Raw genomic sequence first — 16,689 nt, 5'->3', positions numbered from 1 at the left:
GTTACAAAAATTAACACAGGAGTTTTCTGCAGGTAATGGAGTGATCATATACAACAATCACCTTGAGGACCAAGACATATGTTAACATAAAAAATGTGTATTTCCTGCTCTCAAAAAACTTTTAAATATATTGCAAAATACTCATAAATAATATTGGGTAAACTGCAATTAGAGTTAATCCTCATATGACATCTGTCTTAATGAATAATGACAGTAGATATATAATGTTGCTACTACAGGAGCTGAATTGTAATTCTGCATATAAACTTTGTATACTCAGGTAGTATTTTGAATTTACAGAGACTACAAAATAATAAAATATGTGAACTACAGAAACGTGTTTTGGAGTGCCTAATATTGTGGGTAATAAAAATAGACGCATAAAACATGTTGCAAGCACCACTAATAAAACCACATTAATCTCTTTGTCTACAGAATAATCAAAAGCTCTTCTGCAGGATTCAGTTTTTAGAATATTACCTGTGGAATGATGTGAGCAGCTGCAGATGCTGCAGGTTCCGCACTCATAAACAGACGATAACTCGGGTGTGACCCTACAGCATAAAACTCCAATTTCTTCTCCAGTGCTGGCAACCACTTTTTCACTAAGTGGATATTCTGCACAGAGTTAAAATTGCATTCAAAATATAACAGTACACTAGACATGTTTAGTAATGATTAAATTTGCTGTATTTACAGGAAACACAAATGATTTATCCTAGACAGTATAGGGTCTGCACTTAGTCATACCCAAAAACAAATGGTATATGGTGGGTTCCACCCATTATCTCTGAATGTATTGCTATACTGTCACAAATGCAGAAGTCCTACAGGTTATCACAATAAGAAAATATGCCTGCATCTGTACTTCACAAGCCACACAATAGTACATAAAGAATTGCATAGCAAAAGCAAAATTTTATATCATGGAGGGCAAAAATACAACAGCAAGTAATCATAACTTTTTCATGTTTAAAATGGTTGATGGAAAATCTTTAACAGTGGCTGTAGTGGCAGTGAAAGCCATGTGCAGAATAAGTTGTGCCGTACAGTGTTTTCTTCCCAGTTTGATTTAGTACTAATTAGTGAAGTTACTCAAACTACCCATTTAATTTTCAGCATTCTACTGCATCACTAAGTTTTAAAAATTTCTGTACTTTTCTTGTCCGTTCTGTTGATTATTTTCATCCATGGAAACTTGCCCTTCGATATATCCTCTCTTCCCGTTACCCACCAGGCCTCAACCTCCGCTAATTTCAGGTTGCCTACGCTCATACCTCACCTGTCATTCGGCAACATCTTTGCCTCTGTACTTCCGCTTTGACTGACATCTCTGCCCAAACTCTTTGCCTTTACATATGACTGCTTGTGTCTGTATATGTGCGGATGGATATGTTTGTGTGTGCAAGTGTATACCTGTCCTTTTTTTCCCCTAAGGTAAGTCTTTCCACTCTGGGGATTGGAATGACTCCTTACCCTCTCCCTTAAAACCCACATCCTTCGTCTTTCCCTCTCCTTCCCTCTTTTCTGATGAAGCAACAGTTGGTTGCGAAAGATTGGATTTTGTGTGAGTGTTTGTGTTTGTTGATGAGTCTATCAACAAACCAACACTTTCATTTGGTAAGTTACATCATCTTTGTTTGCCAAGGTAATCCCATTCCCGATGTCAGGTGGAGCTTCAAGGAATCCTAAGAACCTTAGGCCCCCTGCAAAACCTTTCACTTGACTCCATCAACCTCCTGACCCCACTGACGTCCCGCACCCCTACCTTCTACGTACTTCTTAAAATTCACAAACCCGATTATCCTGGCTGCCCCATTGTAGCTGGTTACCAAGCCCCCACAGAATGTATCTCGACCTACGTAGATCAACACTTTCAACCCATTACATGCCATCTCCCATCCTTCATCAAATACACCAACCACTTTCTCGAACGCCTGGAATCCTTACCCAATCTGTTACTCCTTGAAACCATCCTTGTAACCACTGATGCCACTTCCTTATACACAATTATTCTGCACGTCCAGGGCCTCGCTGCGACGGAGCACTTCCTTTCACACCGATCACCTGCCACTCTACCTAAAACCTCTTTCCTCATTACCTTAGCCAGCTCCATCCTGACTCGCAACTTCTTCACCTTCGAAGGCCAGACATACCAACAATTAAAGGGAACAGCCATGGGTACCAGGATGGCCCCCTCGTACGCCAACCTATTTATGGGTCGCTTAGAGGAAGCCTTCTTGGTTATCCAGGCCTGCCAACCCAAAGTTTGGTACAGATTTATTGATGACATCTTCATGACCTGGACTCACAGTGAAGAAGAACTCCAGAATTTCCTCTCCAACCTCCACTCCTTTGGTTCCATCAGATTCATCTGGTCCTTCTCCAAATCCCATGCCACTTTCCTTGACATTGACCTCCATCTGTCCAATGGCCAATTTCACACATCCATCCACATCAAACACACCAACAAGCAACAGTACCTCCATTATGACAGCTGCCACCCATTCCATATCAAACAGTCCCTTCCCTACAGCCTAGGTCTTCGAGGCAAACGAATATGCTCCAGTCCTGAATCCCTGAACCATTACACCAACAACCTGAAAACAGCTTTTGCATCCCGCAACTACCCTCCAGACCTGGTACAGAAGCAAATTACCAGAGCCACTTCCTCATCCCCTCAAACCCAGAACCTCTCACAGAAGAACCCCAAAAGTGCCCCACTTGTGACAGGATACTTTCCGGGACTGGATCAGACTCTGAATGTGGCTCTCCAGCTGAGATAAGACTTCCTCAAATCCTGCCCTGAAATGAGATCCATCCTTCATGAAATCCTCCCCACTCCACCAATAGTGTCTTTCCACCATCCACCTAACCTTCGTAACCTCTTGGTTCATCCCTATAAAATCCCCGAACCACCTTCCCCACCCTCTGGCTCCTACCCTTGTAACCACCCCCGGTGTAAAACCTGTCCCATGCACTCTCCCACCACCACCTACTCCAGTCCTGTAACCCGGAAGAGATGTTTTCATCACTTTGTCAGGATCTTCTGGTGCCTCCAGTTAGCTGAACACTCACACCATATTCAAGAAGATCTCAGCAAAATTGCCAGAACTTTATAAAGAATGAATCTCAAGATGACCATGACACTGCCCTACCTATTTGATATCCATAATCTAATATATCATTCCAGTTTTGAGAGGCTATCAAATATTCTATTATTTTCTACTATTAATTGAGGCCCAAAATTACTCCACATTCTCCCTTTCCACAATCATAACCTATATGATGGTGTTAGTTATAGCTGCTGGTTTCATTTTAGTTCTGAGGAGAGAAATTAAATCAATACATTACTCAGAGTTACTGATTACTTTGTTATGCACTTTTCTATTAATTGTTGTAGCTATTACTTTATATACAACTGATTTAACTTATCCTATTATTCAGTCTCTCTATTTTCTCTACAGATTTTCCAGTGCACGCACAACATTTACACCTCTTATATTGCATACTGCAATTCATACAGCTTCAGCCTTTTTCATCCTACCCTTTATGTGGCCAAAAAGGGCTTCATCAGAATTAGGCAACACACACACGCACACACACAAATAACACACACACATACGTGACAGCAGTATCTGGATGCCAAGAACAGACAGCAAGCAGCAGCACATGATGGGAGAAGCAAACTGGGTGGTGGTGATAAGGAGGTGGCTGGGATGGGTAAGGGACAGTAAAGTGCTGCTTGTGGGAACAAACAGGGACAAGATGGTGAGAGGGTAGGGGAGCTAGATGCAGTTGGGAGGTTAGACTGAGTGCAGGGAGGGGCAGCAGAAAAGGAGAGAAGTGAAAATACTTGTGCTTCAGGAATAGAGCTGTGTAGTGCTGGAATAGGAACAGGGAAGGGTAAAGGACAATGATTAATGAAGATTGAGGCCAGGAGAATTATGGGAACATAGGATATGCAGGCGCCCATAGCAATACATTTGTTTGTAGGTGATGTCTTCAAAGGAGAAGTAATTGTGGATGAGGTCATGGTGACTAAAAAGGAGCCTGTTAAGTTGGGAATGTATCAGGCATTTGGCACGGTAGTGTTGAATACTTTTGCTCACCAGACATACTGAACAGAATTGACATAGGCATTGGAACACTGACACTGGATGCTTGGAGATACAAAAAGGTTTCCTGGACTAACAATGCACATAAATGTAGCTACATACTGATGACAAGGTATCAGTATGTTGAAAATCTTGGAGCAGATGTATCTCACTTGCCAACAGTGCACTGTGCAGGAAAGTGGTTGGGGTATTTTCCATCTTGGAAATGTTTACATTGGATGAAATGCTACACCTCAAGTGAACCTACTGCCCGATCATATGCATCTGTATGTTTTCCTTCAGATGGCAACCTCTACCTTGAGCAAAATATACACCATTCCATAGCTCTTGATTAGCCAGAATGGTTGGAGAAATACTCCACAGACATGAAGATGTTTATGTACACCCAATATTTTCCTTTCTTCACATCACCTGAACTCAATCTTATTAAGCACATCTAGGCACCACAGGGTGGCACTGAATGACCTACAACCAATATCCTTGACTTATGGGAAGCATTTGACCAATTATGGATAAAGATGGCTCCCCAAGTTTTGTTGTCTCATGGAGACCATGCTCCATAACAGTACTGATGTCATAAACACAAAAGTGGTGATGCACACAATTAAGTAGGTGCCACTAATTCATCTACTCACTAGAGTACACTATTTATCTTGTATTTAAATGCTACGATTAAGATCAGTGTGTAGCACAACAGATCACAGTAATATGGGGAGTAATAACAATGTGACTGCATGATGTTAGTAAAACTCTATTACTACCTGCAATATAACCCAGTGTCCATTTTTTGCTCCAATGTCCATAGCTTGTTCAGCAACTACCTCTTGGCCCTGTCCCAGAGAGACATTGTGCAGATTCTGAGCATCAATTGTAAAACCCAGTTTGAAACCAAGTGTTTCAACATCCTGAAAGAGAAAACATAGATTGCTGTCAAATAAGTATAAATGCCATTTGGTACTTTGAGTAATCAAACTGATGTTAATAAATTATAGTAGGTCAAAAGCATGTGCATGCTGCACATTAAGTCTTTTTTTTATCTTGTGCACCAGATGTGTTTCACCTTAGTTACAAGGCATCTTTAGTGAGTGTTCTGAAATATCAAATGATTTTTTATTTGCACATACAGATTATTATTTGCACTTATAGGTTACAGATTTAAGACAGTTCACTGAGGTTTTTATAAGAAAATGGAAAAGTACTTAGCTGGCTGCTGTGGCCGAGCAGTTCTAGGCGCTTCAGTCTGGAACTACGCTGCTGCTACAATTGCAGGTTTGAATCCTGCCTTGGGCATGGATGTGTGTGATGTCCTTAGGTTGGTTAGTTTTAAGTCGTTCTAAGTATAGGGGACTGATGGCCTCAGATGTTAAGTCCCATAGCGCTTAGAGCCATTTGGAAAAGTACTTACGGATCACTGTCTAATTCATTATGATAATAATTAATTACATGCTGATCATTAATACTTCTCCATTTTATTATGAAACCTGAATAAACTGTTTTATATCTATGACCTATAAGTGCAAACAATAACCTGTATGTGCAAACCAAAATCATGTATTATTTCAGGACACCCACTGAAGATGCCTTGTAACTAATTCGAAATGCATCTGGGTGTGTATTTCCAATTATAACACATTCTGGCTACTGCCATTAGCAGATCTGTAATTAAGATGATAGTTACATAACAATGATAAAAGTAGTACACACCGCACTAGTCAACAAAAGCAAAAATTCACCCACCAAAGCTTTGAATTTATGATACCTGAAATACATTTGCATACAAGTTAACATAAGGATGGCCATCCCATAAAACCTATAGTGAACAACAGCTCTTGGCCAAATTTTAAAATAAATAGGGAGCATAATAATAAAATCAAAGCCACTTATGGTCATAAGCTCTTTAGTGTTAAGAAATGTTATAAATATGTGACATATGTTAACGGAATTGAAATCTTGGAAGGGGGCAATGCTGGCATTGTAAACATTGTTACACACATACAGATTAACAGTTCTGTTCAAATAATTCAAGAGGACTTATAGAAGAGACAGAAAATTGGTAATTGGCAAATGTGTGGAGTAAATGAGCCTTCTGGCATTAGTGCATTCTTTTAGCTATTATAAGGTCAACAATCATATTGTCACTTAGAAGATGGTATAATTAGATGAATGACAAACGCTAACTTCACTTAACAAAGGGTTATTCAGCATTTGCACATACAAGAGTGTGGAGCGAACTGCCTCCGGCCAGAACACATACAGTATATATACAGCTACAGAACATTATGCGACAATATGAATCAACAAACAGATGAATTATCAATGGGCAATTGAAAAAAATTTTATAAATGATACACACTCTAACTTTGTTCAAGCAAACATGGAAACAGAAGAAAATGTTATCTACTGCAGAAGATATGTATATGACATTATCTTATTACAGAGATGTAATGCTGATAAAATACAGGATGTGGCTAGGAAGATGAGTGCTATGTGCCTTAAAATTGAGTTCATAGTGGGTACCAAAAAAGAGAAAAATTTAAACTTTTTAGACCTTGTAATTCTTATCAATGATGGGAGGTACAAAATACATATGCAATGGAAATGTCATTACAAATTGAAAGTCATGTCATCCCAGTAGATATAAGAACAACAAATTCAAGTATATATTTAAAAACAAAGTGTGTGATGTATACCTGTCCTTTATTCCCCCCCTAAGGTAAGTCTTTCTGCTCCCGGGATTGGAATGACTCCTTACCCTCTCCCTTAAAACCCACATCCTTTCGCCTTTCCCTCTCCTTCCCTCTTTCCTGATGAAGCAACCATGGGTTACGAAAGCTTGAATTTTGTGGGTGTGTTTGTGTTTGTTTGTGTGTCTATTAACATACCAATGCTTTCGTTTGGTAAGTTACATCATCTTTGTTTTTAGATATATTTTTCCCACGTGGAATGTTTCCCTCTATTATATTCATTTTATTCAAGTATGTGATACACAAATCTTAAAGTTACCTTTTCGTGAAGATGAAATAAAGAATGAACTTCAGATAATTATGCAGAAAGTGAGGATGAGATGGAGAAAGAATGTCAGGTAATTATGCTGATGGGTAGTGTAAACAGATATGGAAATAGTGGGAGTATCCATAAATACAAGATTTAGCACAGAAAAATATACTTGGCTGGGAGAACAATAAAAGATATGTGGCATTAACATTTTTTGATGTATGCAGCAAAAGTCTTGCTTGCAGCTTTATAAAAACCAATATCAGCATAGACTTCCAAACCAGAGGTAGCTTGCAAAATAAGTTAAATCCTAAAACTGGGAAAGAATGCAACAAACACAGCTCAGCTGATCAGGAGCATACAAAATAGAATGTAATGACTGAGATAAATTTTATATGACAGACCAGGAGGAAATTCACAGCAATATCTAGATAGCACTTCAATGACGGGAGCTGGGAGAAACACAGGCTGAGTGAGATAAATGTAAACATGGATGTGTTTCAGAGAACACCAAAAGAACATGACTTAAACAAGCTTGATGACATTGAAATTTTTATCGATATACAATGTCCTCAAACTATGTTAAATGGACAATGTGATTTTAGTCTAAACTATTTTTCTCAAATTTTTTGAGACTGTAATGTATGGTGTGTTCTCCCACTTTTCGCTAAGCCACATTCCACACTTATTGGATCATCAGTGCTCCTGCTGGCAGTGTGCAACTGACCACTTGTCTGAGTGCAAGTTACTGGACTCACTGCAAGATGGGGTTACTATCTCAAAATGTTTTAATTAAATGAGCAAAATGATTGATTCTTTCTATCTGTTTTACAAGTCCATTCTATCTGTTTTACAAGTCCACACAATTTAGTACATTTTTGACCAAACTTCACTGATAAGGTCATAACTCTTGGAGCATGGATAATCATCACTGCAGGAACTGTTTTTATACGCAGAGCTGCATGTTAAGACAAGATGAAGGACACATGAGTGCAAAGAAGATAATTATAATGAACACTCCAAACTTAATAATTTGTTCGATTAGAAATTATAACTATACGACTCTAGAACTGCACTCACTGAAATCACGTTTTATAATTTGATTTATAGTATCTACAGCTTTGAAGATGCTCACTCATTTTATGTAGATATGACCAGAAAAATGAAGGCACCCCACTAAGACCACTTCTCAGTTAGTATTCATATTTCAGTGAACTTTTGGACCAAATTGACAGTTGAGGCCCTGTTTCAGACTGTGTTTCATTGCAACTGAAAATGAACTTTGTTTCTTGAGTCCAAAGTTTTGATGAGTGAATTTTTACTTTAGTCAAATGGTAAAGTGCGCGCACACACACACAGACACAGACACACACACATGCACACACACACACACACACACACACACACACACTGTAATACCACAACCTTTTGGGATCCTATATGCTTTTACCAGTCTCATCCCCACTCTCCCACAGAGGGCATATGTGTAATATCAGTGTGCTGGTTTGATTTTGACTTTTCTAGTTATATGGATTTGAATACACTGAAGATTTTCTTTTGCAGCAAATTAATAAATTTCATTAATTTAAGCTGTTGTTTTGACATTGTTTATGTTGTGCAGCACCAATAAGCAGAATGAAAGAAACAGGTTGGGTTAAAAGCTGATGTACCATCACACCATCACAATTTGTACATTATCAAAACTTCAGCCACATGGTAGGAATAAAATTGCTATTGTAATTATGGATTAATCAATGATTAAAGTTCCAATATGTCTATTCATCAAAAGACAGCTATTTTTATGTTTTCAAACAAAACAAAAAAGAAAAAAAGAAAAAAGTTGTATCCGTAATAGAAATATGACATGATAATTTTCCAGTCAGAATTAAGCATACTAATGTCTTAATTATTGTTAGTTAATGGAATTGTAATTATGACTATATAGAAATGTAAAGTTTTACTGGTACAAAATATACTTAATTGAATCTCGGCCTTTCATTCAATAAAACTAATCCCTCTGTTCACCTGAAAATGATAGGATAATTATCCTTTAAGTAAGTAAAATGATATATGCAAATTAATGAATTACATTGTTGTAATTATGAAACATGTAATTTATAATCTTAATAGAAACAGTTTCTTTCCTGTCTTTGTAGGAAGTTTTTCACTTTTATTTCATGTAAATCTCTAAATTATTTGGGAAGGTATATGTAAAAGTTTTAATTGTTAGACCTAAAAACTTAATATGTGACAATGTTAGTAACTGATTATAATCATATAGATAGAGGTGATTTGTACGCTGCCATATATCAGTTGGAGTTAGTTTGACGTCAGTCATGACACAGTGTTAAGTCAATTTCCTATGTAGTTTGCTGCCGAACATCTAGTGTGCAAAATAAAACTCATGAACATGAATTTCTGGAGCTTATTTTTACCATTGCATGATTCCTGAGTGATGATGCAGTAACATCAAGATAGCAGCATTAAGAAGCAGCATTAAGATCCAGCACCCCAGATTACACAAGGTACGTATTATTTATTTTGTGGAGCATATCCATAATATGACATGGTATTCTGCTTTCTCATGTTAAGCAATGATACACATCCCAAACTTCACCACACACAAAAATAATTTTTCGCCACCCACACACACACACACACACACACACACACACACACACACACACACACACACACAAATATCTACTGATTCTTATGTTACTTTGATCTTAACTAGAAGGTCTGATGATAGAAGTAACTGAAATATGTCATAACAAATGAAAATATAATAATACTCCTAGTAATCCAGACAGTGATATTCAGAAAAATTCATTATGATCACACCCTCATTTAAGGAATTTGTTGCCTTCATTAATAATGTGCTATTTCTAGCTGTAGCATCACAATATATTAACTTCTTGCACAGAGGTTTTTTGGAACATACTGTTCTTACAAGGAAAACAACAGATTTCTAAATTTTCTATCAGGGTTGTAGGGAGATAACTGGAAAGTCTACTAGTATTCTCACAGAAGGTAGCCAACACAGTCCCCAGACTGCTCCAGAATACAAACCACCAGCTAAAACTGGGTACTTTCCCTTTACATTTATATTTGAACATTACAATCTTACATTTACATAGCATAATGTTTGAGAAATCTGCAACACAAGAAAGAATCATCAGAAATGAAAAACATACTGCATGTGTGACCTATAGTTACAGGTATGCATGGAGAAGAAAAAAGATATCAACACCTACAACTCTCTTGGTTGGATAACTAATTTAACCCATTCAGTAAGCCAAAGCTCTGATGGTAGGGTTGCTAATGACATGAATTTTCATCTACTAATGTTGGACCACATAGTTTACATTCTATACACTATGAAAGTTGAGGGTGTTCATACCCAAACTTTAATACAAGAAAGCCCATCATATTCTTGAGATGATCTATAACTTACAATATTCTGTCATTATTACTGAAACCGTTTTTGTGAAGTTTTCTTGGAAGAGTTTTGCAACAATTGACTCTCAAATGAAGCTGTATTACAAGTTGTTGTCACATACTAGATACTGTTAGATGTTAGTCAGAGTTTGTTCAAAAAATTTACATTAATGCACTATAACAGAAATGAAAACTGTACTGTGTACTTGTGAATATATACAAGAAAAATGTCGATGATAGATTCTGTGATTTTATACCGAACATTACTTATGTGCATATAATGTAAATAAATGAAAACCATATTATTGACACCGCCCTTTACAAGGGGTAGTCATAATGTTTTAGTTCTTCTTCTCATGGCATTACAACCCTGAATGGGTCTTAGCCTCTTCAACATGTTTCCTCCATTCTGCCCTCTCTAACGTAGTCCTCTGCCATCCTCTAACTGTGAGAGATTTTATATCTTCTTCCACATTGTCTATCCACCACTTTTGTGACATCCTTCCCTATCTTCTTTCAGTCGGCTTTCACTAAAAAACCTTTTTATTTGTTCATCCAGTATCCATCTTGAGGACAAGTTCAAGCCAGACTACTCTCCTACTTATTATTGTTTTTACAATGTCAGCTCCTTCTATGAGGCTACCTTGATCAGTATTCATTCTTCATCTTCAGAAACATTTCTTATCCTGAATTGCTTCATAGACATGGCACAGAATCGGCATTCAAATATCCTGAGACGCTGCTCATCAGCACTCATTAGTGCCATGTTTCACATCCACAGGTTATAACTGGCCTGATCATGATCTCATAAATTTGAAGTTTCAGTTGTCTATTTAATGATCTACAGGGCAACCATTTCATAAACATGTGGAAGCATCTTTTACCACTTAGGACGTGCTGTTTTGTTTCAGCTCACGTGGAATTTGTTCTATTAATTTTAATTTAATTATACCTAGAAAAAAATAGATTTTTGGAAATGTCACCTTGCCCAATGATGGTTGGGTCTTCACCTTTTCCAGTAGTAGTAAACCCAAACATTTCCACTGTTCATTTTGCTACTTTTTCTTGGGATAATAGTAACACACCCAGCAATCATCAATGGTGAGTCAGGAATGGTTTGACACAGCTGTGCATTTACCACTGCCTCAATTTCATAGGTTTTGTAAATGGGTATGAGCAGTCACAGATGTCTGCAATTTTTGTCATGTTCAAGTATAATGTACGATGCTGAAAATTCATCCACGACTGAGTTTCATTTTTTCGACTATCACCTCAACTGTCATACACCAAAGTTCAAGCACCAGGATCTCTACTTTTTTTGCAGTACCCTATTATTCACAAAGAGAATGTCTTCCAATTCATTCTTTGATATTTAGACAAGACATTTGCTTGATTACACTGGAAGCATCTATGCTATCTAACCAAAGTGTAATATGATGGCGCAGCATCACTGTACACTTCCAACAGTTCAGCATGGATTATTGAAGTATTGTTCTCCACCACATGGAGATAACACATTACGACTTTGTCTATGGGCAGTGTTATTTTGTTTTGGCTACTCTAGTGGATGGCTATGCTACAGTACTGGGACCCAGGGATACAACAGCTGCATGTAAGAATCTGTAAACAAACAAAAAATAAATTACACAGTTTTATTTTTTTTTCATGAAAATAATTAAAACTTCATGACTACCCCTTGCACTCATGTCCTCATGCCACCTCAGTTTGTTACGCCTTGGAATTTCACACATGGAGTTTCATTTAGCGTGTGTGCCCATTAATCTCTACGTCTGTTACCTGCAAGCTATTTTTATTTGTTTTGAACTGAGTAATATGAATCTGCTCCATTATTCTCTTTGCTGTATTTGAACTGTTTGTTAATATAGCTGTATCATCAGCAAACACAATAGTTTCTGAAGAGAATTTACATTTCTACATTCCTTCACATCATGTTATGCAAGTTGATCATGAGGGCTTTCACAGATGTGGAATGAATCAAGCAGGCAGAAAAAAAAGCAGCCATTGCAGGTGATTTCTTTAAAGTATACTAATAGCTGAATTATGGCTAGTCACAATATACTCACACTGATGGTTGCAGGACTTGCTTGTGGATTACTTTATATACATATACTACAAGAAAAAAGCTACAATTAAAAAAAGCCACTTCTCCTTCTCTTACACTACTCAATTGTTGTTTTTACATTTTCTTTACACAGACCATTAGAAGTTGTCAATGTATTGGTAAAATCATGACCTGTTTAACACAGACATTGGAACTAAGTGTAACTGAGATCACTGAGTCCAAATATTGTGAAAAATTGTAGTATGAGTGGTTAGTAGTAAGAATCTCACGTACATTAACTTTTACTTTATTATTAGCATGTGACACATATGTAGAATGTACTGTTAACTTTCAGGGTCTGATCAATAACTTTGTGAAAATGGACTAGAATTAATGGTAATAGTCATTTCCTAGTGACATCTATCTTGAAACACATTTATCTCAAGAATTTTCAAGAATACATTTCACATCCTTCTCGTATGTATGTATACTACTAATTGTATAGATAGTAATTGGTACAACACAATAGAGTTAACTGTATTAATATTAGTTTTATTATAATATAACGAAGAGGAAATTGTATTCTCTTGTTTGTCACAATGATATAAATGCTTGTATGAGTTTTCTTACCTTCAGGGGATTAACACCAGGTGACAATATAAAAAATATGGGTGTAGAAGGACTAGATTCTTCAAATGACTTAGCAAATTCTATTGTTCTTCCTTCCACATACTTGGCACCAAGCTTTTCTTCAATGAATGCTCTGCATGAAGAGAACATATAGGAAGTAATGTGTAAAAGACAATAGAGATGAACTTTCTTTACCTTTTACCTCAAAAACATTTGTTCTAGGATATATAAATACTGCAGAAGGAGTACACTTAATACTCCAGAAAAACTGTTATTATTTTGGTAGACTATAGAAAAAAAAAACATTCTCACTGCAAAAATTATTGCGCCATCAAGAATTACTAAAAACATAGAGATTGTGCAACAAATAACAAATACACTGTAAACACAGAAATAGAATTTTAATTAATAATGAGGCAGAAACGTTGGCCAATTATAGACTTTGAACTATCCTTTGAAGTCACTGGAACATAATTTATTTATGTTGGTTAAGAAAAAGAGTGGACATGATACCAATGCTTATGTGACTGTCACATTTTGTTACCTTCAGTGAGTTTAGTTTTGTTCATGTGATACAGGCTCTGCTTTTTGTTATGAGGGTAAGACTTCATTCACGTAAAATGGATGTCATTAATGCCACAACATTTATATTTGGAATTTTATGGTTTAAATAATCAAAAACTTTCACAAGGTCACAGAACACATGAACACGAAAATGGTTCTTCTTGACTCAGTGAGAAATCAATTTCCAAGACCCTGTAGGGCTTTCTCTGTGGAGAATCTTTGATGAAAGCCTGGACTGAGAGGCATTTTACAAACTATGTAGAATGCAACTTACAATACATTACATTTTCAAATGGAGCTGAATGGATCTGTAATTAAAGGTGGTTTGCTTATCTCCAGTTGTTTAGGTAGATGTTACTAAAGCATATTTAATTGTCAGGAAATATGCTGTGAGTCACTGACAGAAACAAAACATAGCTACATCACATATGGGCAAAATTTTGATACTCATGATCATAGCCACTGGCATTAGTACCTTTTAGTGACCTGATGAAATCTGCAATTTCTTTGGTTTTGCATGTCTGAAACTAATTTCTGCTGGTGATGCATACTGTGTCTGCTAAAGTAAGCCTATTACATTTGTATTTGGTGAGATACTGAAAAGTCATGGATGGAATACAAACAACAAAAGGAGTGAATGTAATCACTAACTATTTAGTTGTGGTGTTGAGTGCAGGTGTAACAATACAACAGATAGGCACAGCAACATAGACATATATTATGCCTCTCATAATCAAGCACCTTCTTGGGTCTTGTATATCCATTGGACATATTGATGGCTCAATTGAAACAATGCATACACCAGATGAGGTCATTAAGTGTGGGGCACCAGATAATGAGGATAAACAACAGCAAAAGATTTAAGGATTGCTGTGGATATCTCAGACTCACTTGTCTCAGTTCACTAGTGTGCACTACATGCTCACTGGTAGACTTATAAAGTGATCTCATGATACTTGATTATTTTCAGGACACTGATTAAGACACTGTTATTTCCAGTCATTGACATTTGGCTTTTACATGGACGTATCTTATTTCTCTAATGCAGTGCTGTTTCTGTTCTCCATTGATAGGCATGTTGTGCCCATTGTGAGTGCACCAACTGTGTGTGCATGCACCGAGGAGTGGTTCTTATTTGTGTGCTTCCCAGTCTTGAAAACTTAGTGTTCTCCAGCAGTAAAATTTCAGTTATTCACTAAATCTCCAAAGTATTTTAATGGCCATTAGGTATATGTTTTTGGTTTGTTTAGTTCAAGAAGAGTAGGGTCTATTATATTCGGTGATATATTTGTACTTAATTGGTGTTGAATGAAACCTGTGATAACAAGAATTGTTCGCAACTACAGCCTACACCAAGCCATAATAGCACTTACCAGGCCACTTTGTTGAGGACAGCCAAGACGAACAAGTAGTTTTTTGAGATCTGTAAACATCAGCTTGATTAGCAGCATTATCTCAAGCTGATGTATCTTGCATGTCTACAATTGCTTCTGGCTTTCCTGCCATTTAATGAGGCCAATAGGAATGTGAAGCATACCAGAAGCATTTAGCACTTTATTTCCAGGCAAGTGACTTTCAATGGCCTGAGAGGCCACATTTTTTACTATCCATGTTTTATATTATCTACAAACATGAAGCTCTATTATCATGGGCAATAAAAATTGGCCTCTATGTCTGAACCATCAGCGCTACCCCTAAATATTATTAACTCACTTTCAAGTGAAAATTTTGCAACAAAAATTCATTTATTAGCTCCTCTTTTAGTATTTCTGCAACATTGTAAGGTAAATAAGATAACTTGAGAGATAATTATGCATCACAAATTATGGACCTGGGTATAAAATACAAATTTACATGTTCTTTTGGAAAATAACATGCAGAAGCATTAATACATGACATGTTTATCAGATTTTCACCAAACATTGAGACATGTGCTAGGCATTAAGACAGTCAGCTCATTCTTTAGTGAACTTTTGGGATATTGCCAGGTCTGCTGACATTTCACAGGCAGTTCAAGCTACTTTTTCCATTGAACACAATACATTACAGCTGTCATTTGACTGGTTCGGCATAATTCTCACAGCTAGACTTAACTACACATATCATCATGTTGTCTGGCAGCAATGTTTCACAAAATCATATAGCAGATGTTTGTTAGAGCCAACCAAGCCAGCAATGTTTGTGTGCACTACTGTAAATAAATTTAATTACAAATGCAAGGGTAGCACCACGCCACTTTACATTGGTTCACATGCTAAGCTTTTGGCCAAAGCTTTCTTCAAAAAATAAATGAAAACACATACGCACACACACATTCATTCAAGCACACACACCTCATGCCAAAATGGCCACTACCTCAAGCTCCTCAGGTCAGACTTCAACTGTTGCCTTGAAAGAAAGCAGCAATGCGGAGGGGAGCAGGGAAAGGGGAGGGATAGCAGGGTATGGCTAGAGCAGGACAGGGTTGCGAGATGCAGTGTCAGAAGTCTGAGGTTGAAAGGGGAGGGGGGATTGGAAAAAAAATGGATGAAGAGTAGATGGGGAAAGACTGGTGAGGTGTTGTCAGAGAGCAGTGCATAATGGCGGTGAGGAAATGTAAGTTGGAAGGAGGTGATACGACAGAGGAGGTGGAAACTGTTGGGTGGAGGGTGTGAGGCCGGGATAATTTCAGGAGTGGAGAATGTAAGGATACTTGTCACCTGCACAGTTAGGAAAAGCTGGTGGTGGAGGGAAGGATCCAAAAGGCCCAGGGTGTGAAGCAGCATTTAAATCAAGCATGTTATGTTCAGCTGCATGTTGAGCAACATCATGGTCCACTTTGCTCTTGGCCACAGTTTTGCAGTAGCCATTCATCCTGATTGATAGCTAGTTGATATTCAT

General features: G+C 37.3%; 1 protein-coding gene across 1 annotated transcript in view; it reads right to left on the bottom strand.

Annotated features, from left to right (window-relative positions):
* The window catches only part of LOC126355394 (dynein beta chain, ciliary), a 677,699-nt gene that overhangs the window by 79,948 nt on the left and 581,062 nt on the right, over window positions 1–16,689 (bottom strand). The window contains exons 70-72 of the mRNA XM_050005692.1: window positions 13,246–13,378; window positions 4,880–5,023; window positions 481–618 (exon numbers count right to left, since the gene is read on the bottom strand). Of these exons, the coding sequence (XP_049861649.1) occupies window positions 481–618; window positions 4,880–5,023; window positions 13,246–13,378 (415 nt within the window). The remainder of the gene's footprint in view (window positions 1–480; window positions 619–4,879; window positions 5,024–13,245; window positions 13,379–16,689) is intronic.

The sequence above is a fragment of the Schistocerca gregaria genome, chromosome 3 (genome assembly GCF_023897955.1).
Source record: "Schistocerca gregaria isolate iqSchGreg1 chromosome 3, iqSchGreg1.2, whole genome shotgun sequence".
Lineage (NCBI taxonomy): Eukaryota > Metazoa > Arthropoda > Insecta > Orthoptera > Acrididae > Schistocerca > Schistocerca gregaria.
This window is presented reverse-complemented; position numbering and strand designations above follow the sequence as displayed.